At 39.1% G+C, this 13506-nt stretch overlaps 1 protein-coding gene across 1 annotated transcript in view; it reads right to left on the bottom strand.

Annotated features, from left to right (window-relative positions):
* BTK (Bruton tyrosine kinase) overlaps nucleotides 1-13506 on the bottom strand; it is a 303295-nt gene that overhangs the window by 93897 nt on the left and 195892 nt on the right. Inside the window, exon 8 of the mRNA XM_053698951.1 lies at nucleotides 4732-4919. Within this exon, the coding sequence (XP_053554926.1) occupies nucleotides 4732-4919 (188 nt within the window). The remainder of the gene's footprint in view (nucleotides 1-4731; nucleotides 4920-13506) is intronic.

The following is a 13506-nucleotide window of genomic DNA, read 5'->3' as shown; positions in this document are numbered from 1 at the left end:
ACCCTACATTCAAAGAGGAGTGGAATGTAATTTTAGATGAATGTTCTTTTAGACTGATGTTTAAGATAATTTCTTTTAAAGATAGATTGTTGATAGACATCAGTGACAAAATCACTGCTTTACAAAAAAATCTCTGCAAATTTCAAAGCATACCTGAATATCCATCATGTGACAAAATATTATCTGATATAATAGAGAAATCTACGGGAGAAATAGTACAAGCTAAACATAATAAATTTCTCAGAGATTGGACAGATTACCAAACAAATAATATACACATTTGGCAGAGAAAAGAGAGGTTCAATTTTCACAGAAATAACAATAGGAGATTCTTTAAAAGAAAAGGGAAAAATACTAAAAGTCAGAACACTGGTACCAATAACAAAAAAACTGTGACCTTTTCAGACACAGAGGCCGAGTCCACGGATGACAACAGTGGTGATAATGAATCGGATACAGCAGCTTTATCAACTGTATCAACTTTGAGTCAAGAGACTAAAAGTGTATCCGTAGACTCAACCTCAGTTAAGAAGAAAACACATAATAAATATGCTCTAAATGTCAGTGCACATAGCGATCAAACACAAGAAGGAGCAAGAAGCAAATTTGAGGCAGGTTTTTTAGTACCAACCACGATATTAAACCCCCCCCCCCCCAGGGTCATCACACCCACAAGGAGGAAGAGGGAAAATAAAAACTCAGACAAACCCACAAGAGAAAAGATATGCCTTGAGAACCAAGAAAGATTAGAACATGCAGAGAACGATATAGTCATTAACCTTTCAGACATCAAACTTACTAAAGATCAAACAAAAGTTCTCAACTATGGTTTAAATTTTGTACCTAGTACAGCATTCAATTTGTTCAATACAATCATAGATGTTAACCAGATGGTCAGAAATTTGACATTACGTAAACATTACTGTAATAGTAGTGGGGATATCGACACTAGTACCACCTTTATAAGAACACCAACCAATGTCACCAATATTAATTTTCAGGATGCATGCGCCAGGGAAAACCTGCTAACATTGCAAAGTCAAGAAATCCCTGATTCACAAACGATAATAAAAACAACACACAAAGGATATAGACCAGACTCTAGTTTTTATCCCATTAATTCCAGAGGAGGGATACTTGAACTTTTTCAAGAAAGGATAGTGAAAGATTTAGAAATCTTACACGCCGAAGTCACTGATAATCTATACCAACAGAAACACAACCTTACGGTTGGCGAAAACACGGCCTTAAAGGAACTAGAAGGTAACAACAAAATAATTATACATAAATCAGATAAGGGAGGCAGTGTAGTCGTCTTGATTCGCACAGATTACGATAGAGAAATTTTGAGACAAATTACGGATACCAATACATACATCAGACTATCAGATAATCCGCTACATATATTGTCACACCTCTTAGATGAGGGCCTGTTCCATGGATTCATAGATAGACAAACTTATGATTTTCTCATGGTGACTCACCCACAAACTCCCATTTTTCACATATTTCCAAAAGTACATAAAAGCTTAGAAAATGTTACAGGGCGACCAATTGTTTCTGGTGTTGGCTCTTTGTTAGAGCCAATATCAGAATGGGTGGACTCTATCTTACAACCCCTGGTCTTGGAACTAGCGAGTTATCTCAGGGATTCAAAACAACTGATACAAGTATTGAATGAACAAAAATGGACGAATTCACATAAGTGGGTCACACTAGATGTTGTTTCGCTCTACAGTTGCATACCTCATGAAAAAGGCCTTCAGGCAGTCAAATTCTTCCTCTCACACAGGAGCAACCTCAGTCAAAATTTCCAGGAATATGTGATCAAGATCATTGAATTTTTGTTGACTCATAATTATTTTTGTTATGAGGGGGGTTTCTATCTCCAGAGATGTGGCACAGCTATGGGGGCTAAGTTTGCCCCCTCCTATGCCAACCTTTTTATGGGTTGGTGGGAGCTGTGCCGCATCTATGGAGATGGAAACCCCTTCAAACATAATATCTCTTTATATAAGAGGTACATCGATGACTTACTCATTGTGTGGGAGGGAGATATGACAGATTTGGAACATTTCTTACATTATGTAAAAACCTCTGATACAGTGATTAAATTCACGAATGAGGTACATGACAGTAAAATAAATTATTTAGATCTCACCTTAATAGGTAATGTATTAGAATCGAGGACAGAAACAAGAATATACAAAAAGAAGATCTCTAAAAATTCACTGTTGCATGCTAAAAGTAACCATCCATTACATACATTTAAGGCCATAGCGAAGGGTCAATACTTAAGGTTTAAGAGGAACTGCACTGATAATAAGATCTATGAAGAGGAAGCCACAAAATTAGACAAAGATCTCAGGGAGAGAGGTTATAACAACACAATTATCAAAAATGCTAAACTATCTGTATCAGAAATAGAGAAACACTATTACAGGCTAAGACAACTATAAAAACAAAAAGAGAATTCACACAAAAGGGAGATTTCAACATACAATTTATAACACAATATTCAAATCAATTTTATAAAGTATGTGACATCATTAAGAAACAATTACCAATGCTCACTGCAGAAGATTGCTTTGATATCAACTTACAGAAACAAGTAAAATTTGTTTATCGTACCTAATAAAACAATCAAACAATCCACCTGGTTAGAAGTAAAGGGGCTACATAAGTGCAGCTTTAAGGACTGCATAGCTTGTTCACATGCTAAAATAGGCAAAACTTTAACATCTTCGGCCACAGGTAACAACTATGATATCAACACTTGTGTAAACTGTAGGACTAAGGGAGTGGTATATCTTTTAGAATGCACACAATGTAATCTACAATACATAGGAAAAACTTTAAGAGAAACTATATCACGCATAAGAGAACATATTTCCAATATTACAGTAGACACTGAATCAAGCAAAAAACGAGAAGATAAATTGCTACCCATAACCAAACACTTTATTGAAAAACATACCAGGAACACTGATACTCTTAAGTGGACAATTGTAGAAAAAGTATCATTGTCACCTAGAGGAGGAGATTTAGACAAAATCTTAAGTAAGAGAGAGGTGTATTGGATTTGGTGTTTGAAAACAAAAATACCTCTAGGCTTCAATTCCAGGTTTGATCTGGTTTATTATTGGCAATAAAAGTACTTATTAAGAAGGGTGACTCCCTTAAGAGCTATTAAATATTAGTTTGTCTTCTTGTGACAACAACTACAGGACCTATTTAAAAGATCATTACTTAGTTTGATCACTTTACTATCGACAAGCTAAAGACAAATGTTATGTGGGTAAATAATAAAACACTGTTTAATATACTAGCACTAATCATGTCATACACAAAAATGCCTATATTAATAATGCATTGTTATAATTACGATATCAATTGTGAATGCTTGGTTGACCATAAGCAGTTTTTTGCATTAATATTTATTTTTAAGTTCATGATAGTACTTATTTTAAGTAAATATTATATAGTCAGACATACAAGGGTTACTTAATTTAGTAATTTAGTAATATATATTACAGAAACAAGTGGTTATCAGTGGCCATTTTAAAACAATTTAAAACATTATAATCTGCCACTACTGTTTACACAAAACAATTTCCATGAATGTCATGATAGAGTTAAAAACTTTCCAAGTGCCTGTTAGCAATCCCTGTTTTTAATTGGCTGATGTAATTAATTGTATATTATGCACCTGTATATATTGTCTGTAGGTACGGTGTACCCTAGCAGTCTATGAGTACGGCCTGAATGGCTGAAACGTGTTAGACTGGGGCACACCGACTAACATTGCACTTTTTTGGATATCACTTGCTTTTAAACTTTTTTCAAATAAAGTTTGGCTTTTAACAAATCCTGGACACCGCCTCTGGACCTCCTTTTCAATTTACCTATATATATATATATATATATATATATATATATATATATATATATATATATATATATATATATATATATCCGGAATAAAAGATGCACTCTCAGAATTTTCACTCAAAACAATGTCAGCTTACTTAGATGACGTTTTAGAGACTGATCTCCTCTTTCATCAGATCAAAGTCTATCTATACCTATATATAATCTATCATAACAAAAACACATTATATATAGAAATATGTATGAATACATCTAACATATTCTAACATATTCTTCTATGTGAAGAACATTGGAATGTGAAATATTAATATTTTTATGTTGGTTTAGAACACATGAAAAAATGCAATTGGGTTTGCACACAAGTTAGGTGTTAGTTTGTTTTCCCACTTTTCTTTCTCCATTGTCCTCTTTGGGGGAAGCGCTTCGGGTTAGCGCTTGTGCAAAAACGTTTTACTTGTAATACGCGCACTACACGACGCGTGCGAAAAGCTTACTTCTTACCGCTCCACTCGTAATCTAGCCCATAGTGAGCATTATAACTGCAAAAATATAACAACATATTTGGACATACATTTTCTAACATTAAAATTTTATCCCTGGGGTTGCTCTTTTCTCAAGAATTCATCAGACTTAGGAGCCTATTTATTAATGTGCGAGCGGACATGATCCAATATTGCGGATCATGTCCACCACACATCGATAAATGCCGACAGCATACAGAAACACGGGGCATCAAGGTCCATTAGGAGCTTGATAAATAATATGCCCCTTAGAGTCAAAATTTCACCCCTAAAGCTCCACTCTTATGATTAAATCAGTGTGTAGCACAATGTTCCTTACCCATTCTTATCTCTAGCTCTCACCCAGGGCTGGCCACTTCCCTCTTCCAACAGCAGATACTCCTCACCCTTATGCAGAGGCAGGTCCGCAGCATTTATAGGGCTGAAATCATATACGGCTACCACTTTTCTAGGTCCTGAAGGTTCAGGCTGTGACGGAGCAGGGGGCAATGGTTTACCCACTTTTACCTGAGGACAGAACAGAATAAACACTAGAAAGTCAATGAAACTGACATTGGTTACCTCATTAAACACTTAAGATTTTTTTTTTTCAAATAACTTTTTATTGAGGTACCATGATACAAAAGAAAGTAGAGAATATTACAAGACAAGTCCATCCACTTTACAGAGTATGCAGAAGTTCATTAATGTTGTAGGGGTATCCCTCAGCTTATTGAGGCGATAGTAAGGAGGTGGGTGGTACCCCAGTTTTTTTGTTTTTTAGGGATACTGATACGAGTCAAGTAGTACCCGCTTCCGGGTGTGTGTTCTAGGTGTAGAACATTCTTCAGGTCATATAAATAGACACAATGAAAATACAATAAATGCAGCATAGTATTTCTGTATAGCTGTACATTATCTAAGAAGCTTAACAAGTGAGCTTCAACCAGTGCAAATTTTAGAACATAGTGCAAAAAAACATTCACCTAGATTACGAGTTTTGCGTTCATGTTTTAATGCTGAAAAAATGGCCATTTCAGCGTTAAAACCGGACTGCAGCCATTACGAGTCTTGTTTTTATAGCTGTACCGCAAGCATTTTAGCCTGTAAAACAACGTCAGTCTCGCAATTAAAAAAAATTATGTTTTTGCGTTGGATTTCCATAGCGCTGCCATTACAAGTTTTGCGGTAAGGCTAAGAAGCTTGCGTTACAGCCTATACCGACGCGATCCGTTTCGCAATCTGAGACCAGTACTTATGAGTTTTACGCGACAAAACTGTTACACAAAACTCATAACTAAACTGTTACAAAGTACACTAACACCCATAAACTACATATTAACCCCTAAACCGAGGCCCTCCCGCATCGCAAACACTAAATTAAACTTATTAACCCCTAATCTGCCGCTCCCGACATCGCCACCACTAAGTTATTAACCCCTATTCCGCCGCTGCCTGACATCGCTGCCACTATAATAACGTTATTAACCCTTATTCCCCTGCACCCCAACATCGCCCACACTATAATAAAGATATTAACCCCTATTCTGTTGCTCCCTGACATCGCCGGCACTAAATAATTCTAACATAGAACCGCGTCGCAAATCGGTATCACATATTCAGCGCAAGGACTTATGCGGCGAAAATGGAGACATTTTACTCCATTTTCACCTCCTCACACATAGGCAGGCGCAGCAAGCCTTGCGCTGAGTATGTGAGCACCGTAACTCCCTGAAAATAGTAACTAACACCTAATGCATGCGCAATATCTAACTACCTCCTGAAAATAACTAACACCCAACGCATGCGCAATATCTATCTACCTGTCAACCGCAATCCCCCACATCGCAATAAACCTAATAAATGTAGTAACCCCTAATCCGCCATTAACTCACATCGCAACAAACCTAATAAATGTATTAACCCCTAATCCACCATTAACCCACATTGCAATAAACCTAATAAAACTATTAACCCCTAATCCGCCATTAACCCCCAATGCAATAAACCTAATAAAACCATTAACTCCTAATCCGCCATTAACCCATTAATAAAAATAAAAAAGTCTAACATTACAGAAAATAATAAACAAAATTATCCAAAATAAAAAAATTAAACCTAATCCCTATGAAAATAAAAAAGGCCCCCCAAAATAAAAACACCCCCTAATCTAATGCTTAACTACCAATATCCCTTAAAATGGCCTTTTGCAGGGTATTGCCCTTAGTTAAACAGCTCTTTTACCTTAAAAAATACTAAGTCCCCCCTCTAACAGTAAAACCCACCACCCAACAAACCCCCCAAAATAAAAAAACTGAATTTATGCTTACCTGATAAATTTCTTTCTCTTGTGATGTATCGAGTCCACGGATTCATCCATACTTGTGGGATATTCTCCTTCCCTACAGGAAGTGGCAGAGAGAGCACCCACAGCAGAGCTGTCTATATAGCTCCTCCCTTAGCTCCACTCCCCAGTCATTCGACCGAAGGCTAGGAAGAAAAAGGAGAAACTATAGGGTGCAGTGGTGACTGAAGTTTTTTAAACAAAAATATACTACCTGTCTTAAATAGACAGGGCGGGCCGTGAACTCGATACATCACAAGAGAAAGAAATTTATCAGGTAAGCATAAATTCTGTTTTCTCTTGTAAGATGTATCGAGTCCACGGATTCATCCATACTTGTGGGATACCAATACCAAAGCTTTAGGACACGGATGAAGGGAGGCACAAGACAGGTTCCTTAAACGGAAGGCACCACTGCTTGTAGAACCTCTCCCAAAAATAGCCTCCGAAGAAGCAAAAGAATCGAATTTATAAAATTGTGAAAAAGTATGAAGCGAAGACCAAGTTGCTGCCTTACAAATCTGTTCAACAGAAGCCTCATTTTTAAAAGCCCATGTGGAAGCCACTGCTCTAGTAGAATGAGCAGTAATTCTTTCAGGAGACTGCTGGCCAGCAGTCTCATAAGCCATACAAATGATGCTTTTCAGTCAAAAAGAAAGAGAGGTAGCCGTAGCCTTTTGACCTCTCCGCTTACCAGAATAGACAACAAACAATGAAGATGTTTGACGGAAATCTTTGGTTGCTTGTAAGTAGAACTTTAAAGCACGAACCACATCAAGATTGTGCAACAGACATTCCTTCTTTGAAGAAGGATTAGGACACAGCGAAGGAACAACAATTTCCTGATTGATATTCCTATTAGAAACAACCTTAGGAAGGAATCCAGGTTTGGTACGTAAAACCACCTTATCTGCATGGAAAATAAGATAAGGTGAGTCACACTGTAAAGCAGATAACTCAGAAACTCTTCAAGCCGAAGAGATAGCTACTAAAAACAAAACTTTCCAAGATAGAAGCTTAATATCTATGGAATGCATAGATTCAAACGGAACCCCTTGAAGAACTTTAAGAACCAAGTTTAGGCTCCATGGCGGAGCAACAGGTTTAAATACAGGCTGGATCCTGACCAAGGCCTGACTAAATGCTTGAACGTCTGGGACATCTGCCAGACGTATGTGTAAAAGAATAGACAAAGCAGATATTTGTCCCTTTAAGGAACTAGCTGATAATCCCTTCTCCAATCCTTCTTGGAGAAAAGACAAAATTCTAGGAATCCTAATCTTACTCCATGAGTAACCCTTGGATTCACACCAACAAAGATATTTGCGCCAAATCTTATGATAGATTTTCCTGAATCAGGGTATCAATGACCGACTCAGAGAAACCACGCTTTGATAGAATCAGGCGTTCAATCTCCAAGCAGTCAGACGCAGAGAGATTAGATTTGGATGCTTTAACGGACCTTGGATTAGATGGTCCTGCCTCATTGGCAGAGTCCACGGTGGAACAGATGACATGTCCACCAGGTCTGCATACCAAGTCCTGCGTGGCCACGCAGGCGCTATCAGAGTCTCCGAAGCTCTCTTCTGGCAACCAGATGTGGGAGGAGAGGAAACAGTGGAAATACATAAGTCAGATTGAAGGACCAGGGCACTGCTAGAGCATCTATCAGTACCACCTGGGGATCCCGGGACCTGGATCCGTAACGCGGAAGTTTGGCGTTCTGTCGGGACGCCATCAGATCCAATTCTGGTGTGCCCCATAGCTGAGTCAGCTGGGCAAATACCTCCGGATGGAGCTCCCACTCCCCTGGATGAAAAGTCTGATGACTTAGGAAATTCGCCTCCCAGTTCTCTACCCCTGGGATATGGATTCCTGAGAGATGGCAAGAGTGATCCTCCGCCCATCGGATAATTTTGGTTACCTCCATCATCGCTAGAGAACTCCATGTTCCTCCTTGATGATTGATATAGGCTACAGTCGTGATGTTGTCCGACTGAAATCTGATGAATTTGGCCGCAGCTAGCTGAGGCCACGCCTGAAGCGCTTTGAATATCGCTCTCAGTACTAGAATGTTTATCGGGAGGAGAGATTCCTCCCAAGACCATAAACCCTGTGCTTTCAGGGATTTCCAGACTGCACCCCAGCCTAGCAGGCTGGCATCTGTCGTTACTATGAGCCACTCTGGCCTGCGGAAACATATTCCCTGAGACAGGTGATCCTGAGACAACCACCAGAGAAGAGAATCTCTGGTCTCTTGGTTCAGATGCAGTTGAGTAGATAAATCTGCATAATCCCCATTCCATTGTTTGAGCTTGCATAGTTGCAGTGGTGTGAGGAGTAGGCGGGCATAAGGAACTATGTCCATTGCCACTACCATAAGTCCGATTACCTCCATACACTGAGCCACTGATGGCCGAGGAATGGAATGAAGAGCTCGGCAAGTGATTAAAAGTTTTGATTTTCTGACCTCCGTCAGAAATATTTTCATTTCTACCGAGTCTATCAGAGTCCCTAGGAAGGAAACTCTTGCGAGAGGGATGAGAGAACTCTTTTTTATGTTCACCTTCTACCCGTGAGATCTCAGAAAAGCCAACACGATGTCCGTGGGAGACTTGGCTAGCTGGAAAGTCGACGCCTGAATTAAGATGACGTCTAGATAAGGCGCCACTGCTATACCCCGCGGTCTTAGAACCGCCAAAAGGGACCCTAGCACCTTTGTGAAAATTCTGGGAGCCGTGGCCAACCTGAAGGGAAGGGCCACAAACTGGTAATGCCTGTCCAGAAAGGCGAATCTGAGGAATTGATGATGATCTCTGTGAATAGGGATGTGTAGATACGCATCCTTTAAGTCCACGGTAGTCATATATTGACCCTCCTGGATCAGAGGAAGAATAGTCCGAATAGTCTCCATCTTGAAAGATGGTACTCTGTGGAATTTGTTTAGAATTTTGAGATCCAAGATTGGTCTGAAAGTTCCCTCTTTTTTGGGAACCACAAACAGGTTGGAGTAAAAACCTAGTTATATAAACGTAAGGAGAGAATATACATTATAGTTCAATTTAAGTCCCCAACTTAATTGTATTGAATACCATACAGGGAAGCAAAGTATATCAACCCTGTGTAAGGAGAGTCAATCTCTTAACTAATTAATAGGCAGGGGGGTGCTCTATATCCTAGCATAAACATAGATAAATATGAAGAAAAAATGGATATATCAGAGCACACAGTAGCCACAAATTAAAGTGATGTGTAAGTGAGTTGGCTGGGTGCAAGCCAAGTGTAATAAAATATAACTTTTAATATAACATATTAAAATAAAGTTGGTGAAAAACATTCACATATATACAGTGCAAAGTTAAAAACAATTAAAATTGAAAACTGAATGCTGAAATGCCCAGGTAACCTATAATGTGAGTTAAATGAGAGAGTCTGGCAGGGAGGCACCACAAAATGCTCACGGATTGCACAATAATATATCTATCTAGTGCAATGCTGGAGCAGTGCCTAAGCCTGTCAGAGTCCCAATCTATAGTATGTCAAGGTGCAGTAGTAATTAGCAAAACTTGAATATCAAATGTTAGGCTAATAATAAATAGAGCCCATACCAAATACAGGACTAATATACACCTGAGTCAGTAATTGCTACGTACACTTCTCCCTATAAGGAACCAAATCACAAAATAACCCACAAAAGGCAAATGATATAGCATTCACAGAGAGCGCCTTTAGGCGCTCTCTGTGAATGCTATATCATTTGCCTTTTGTGGGTTATTTTGTGATTTGGATTTTGTGGGAGAAGTGTACGTAGCAATTACTGACTCAGGTGTATATTAGTCCTGTATTTGGTATGGGCTCTATTTATTATTAGCCTAACATTTGATATTACACAGGGTTGATATACTTTGCTTCCCTTTATGGTATTCAATACAATTAAGTTGGGGATTTAAATTGAACTATAATGTATATTCTCTCCTTACGTTTATATAACTAGGTTTTTACTCCAACCTGTTTGTGGTTCCCAAAAAAGAGGGAACTTTCAGACCAATCTTGGATCTCAAAATTCTAAACAAATTCCTCAGAGTACCATCTTTCAAGATGGAGCCCTTGTTCCGATCTTGGAACTGGACGAATCACTCCCATGGTATGTAGGTCTTCTACACAGCGTAAGAACGCCTCTCTCTTTGTCTGGTTTGCAGATAATTGAGAAATGTGAAATCTCCCCGTTGCGGGGGGAGTCTTTGAAGTCCAGAAGATATCCTTGGGACACAATTTCTAAAGCCCAGGAATCGTGAACGTCTCTTGCCCAAGCCTGAGCAAAGAGAGAGAGTCTGCCCCCTACTAGATCAGGTCCCGGATCGGGGGCTACCCCTTCATGCTGTCTTAGAGACAGCAGCAGGCTTCTTGGCCTGTTTACCTTTGTTCCAAGCCTGGTTAGGTCTCCAGACTGACTTGGATTGGACAGAATTCCCCTCTTGCTTTGCTGCAGGGGAAGCTGAAGCGGGACCACCCTTGAAGTTCATTGATGTCTGAAATAATTTCTTTCAGTGCAGGCCCGAATAGGGTCTTTCCTTTGAAAGGGATGTTCAACAATTTAGATTTTGATGACACATCAGCAGACCAGGACTTAAGCCATAACGCCCTGCGTGCTAAAATGGCAAAACCTGAATTCTTTGCCGCTAATTTAGCCATTTGGAAAGCGGCATCTGTAATGAAAGAATTAGCCAACTTAAGGGCCTTAATTCTATCCATAATATTCTCTAATGGAGTCTCCACCTGGAGAGCCTCTTCTAGAGCCTCAAACCAGAAAGCAGCTGCAGTAGTTACAGGAACCATGCATGCAATAGGTTGGAGAAGAAAACCTTGATGAACAAAAATTTTCTTTAGGAGACCCTCTAATTTTTTATCCACAGGATCTTTGAAAGCACAACTGTCTTCGATAGGTATAGTTCTACGCTTAGCAATAGTAGAAATAGCTCCCTCCACCTTAGGAACAGTTTTCCACGAGTCCTGTATGGTGTCAGATATGGGAAACATTTTCTTAAAAACAGGAGGGGGAGCGAACGGAATACCTGGTCTATCCCACTCCTTAGTAACAATAGTCACAATCCTCTTAGGGACTGGAAAAACATCAGTGTAAACAGGAACCTCTAAGTATCTGTCCATTTTACACAATTTCTCTGGGACCACTATAGGGTCACAATCGTCTAGTAGCTAATACTTCCTTGAGCAATAAGCGGAGGTGTTCAAGCTTAAATTTAAAGGCCGTCATATCAGAATCTGTCTGAGGGAGCGTCTTTTCTGAATCAGAAATTTCTCCCTCAGATAACAAATCCCTTACCCCTACTTCAGAACATTGTGAGGGTATATTGGATACGGCTACTAAAGCGTCAGACGGCTCAGCATTTGTTCTTAACCCAGAGCTGACACGCTTTCCTTGTAAACCAGGCAGTTTAGAGAAAACCTATGTGAGGGTTTTATTCATAACTGTGGCCATGTCTTGTAAAGTAAATGAATTAGACGCACTAGAGGTACTTGGCGTCACTTGTGCAGGCGTTACTGGTTGTGACACTTGGGGAGAGCTAGATGCTAAACCCTCATTTCCTTCTAACTGAGAATCATCTATTGCAATATTTTTAAGTGCTAAAATATGCTCTTTATAATTTATAGACATATCAGTGCAAGTGGGACACATTCTAAGAGGGGGTTCCACAATGGCTTCTAAACACATAGAACAAGGATTCTCCTTGGTGTCAGACATGTTAAACAGGCTAGTAATGTAACAAGCAAGCTTGGAAAACACTTTAATCAAAGTAAATAACACTTTAAACAAAAACGGTACTGTGCCTTTAAGAGAAAAAAAGCTGCACAAACTCTGCAAAACAGTGTAAAAAAGCAGTAAACACAACGAAATTTTTACAGTAGCATCATAAAGCCTTAGTAACTTTGCACAACTATGCAAATAAACAATTAACCCCTTAATGTAAAAACCGGATTGAAAAAACTTAAAAACCGGTAAAATAACGTTCAGCACCTTGCCACAGCTCTGCTGTGGTGCCTACCTGCCCTTTAGGAATGATTTGTGGGGAAAAAAACCTCTTTACAGCCCTCAAATACAGCAGGAAGCTCTGGAGAAGTAGCTGGATGCTTCTGAGGTAAATAAACTGTGCAACTGAAAATAGGCCCCTCCCACCTCACTCGATATTATGGGGCCTAAAAAACACCACAGAATGTTTCTTAAACTAGCCATGTGGGTTAATAACCCTTAAACAAGCCACAAAGACCCCTTAAAGTCCCTCAAAAAACGTTTTATTTGTAACTAAAACAAAACGTTTTTTCCTATTAGTGTCACCAGTAACTATGAGTCCTTTATGCAAGCTTGGATTCCTCTTTTACTGAATACAGCTTACCTTTCCCTCATGGGGATATTGCCAGCCTTTTCTAGAAATAACACAGTCTGTCTAGAAAAAAATAGACTGAACATACCTTAATGCAGTTTAGCCTGCAAACTGTTCCCCCAACTGAAGTTTTCCTGTACTCTTCAGCCCTTGTGAGAACAGCAGTGGATCTTAGTTACAAAATGCTAAGATCATCATCCTCCTTGCAGAAATCTTCATCCCTTTTCTGCCAGAGAGTAAATAGTACACACCGGTACCATTTAAAATAACAAACTTATATAGTAGCGCAATTCTAACATAGCGTTTTTTTCTAGTAAGACATGACTATAACTATAATCTTGTGTATATTATTATCCATCTATCACTTTAATAT

Source organism: Bombina bombina, chromosome 1 (genome assembly GCF_027579735.1).
Source record: "Bombina bombina isolate aBomBom1 chromosome 1, aBomBom1.pri, whole genome shotgun sequence".
NCBI lineage: Eukaryota > Metazoa > Chordata > Amphibia > Anura > Bombinatoridae > Bombina > Bombina bombina.
This window is presented reverse-complemented; position numbering and strand designations above follow the sequence as displayed.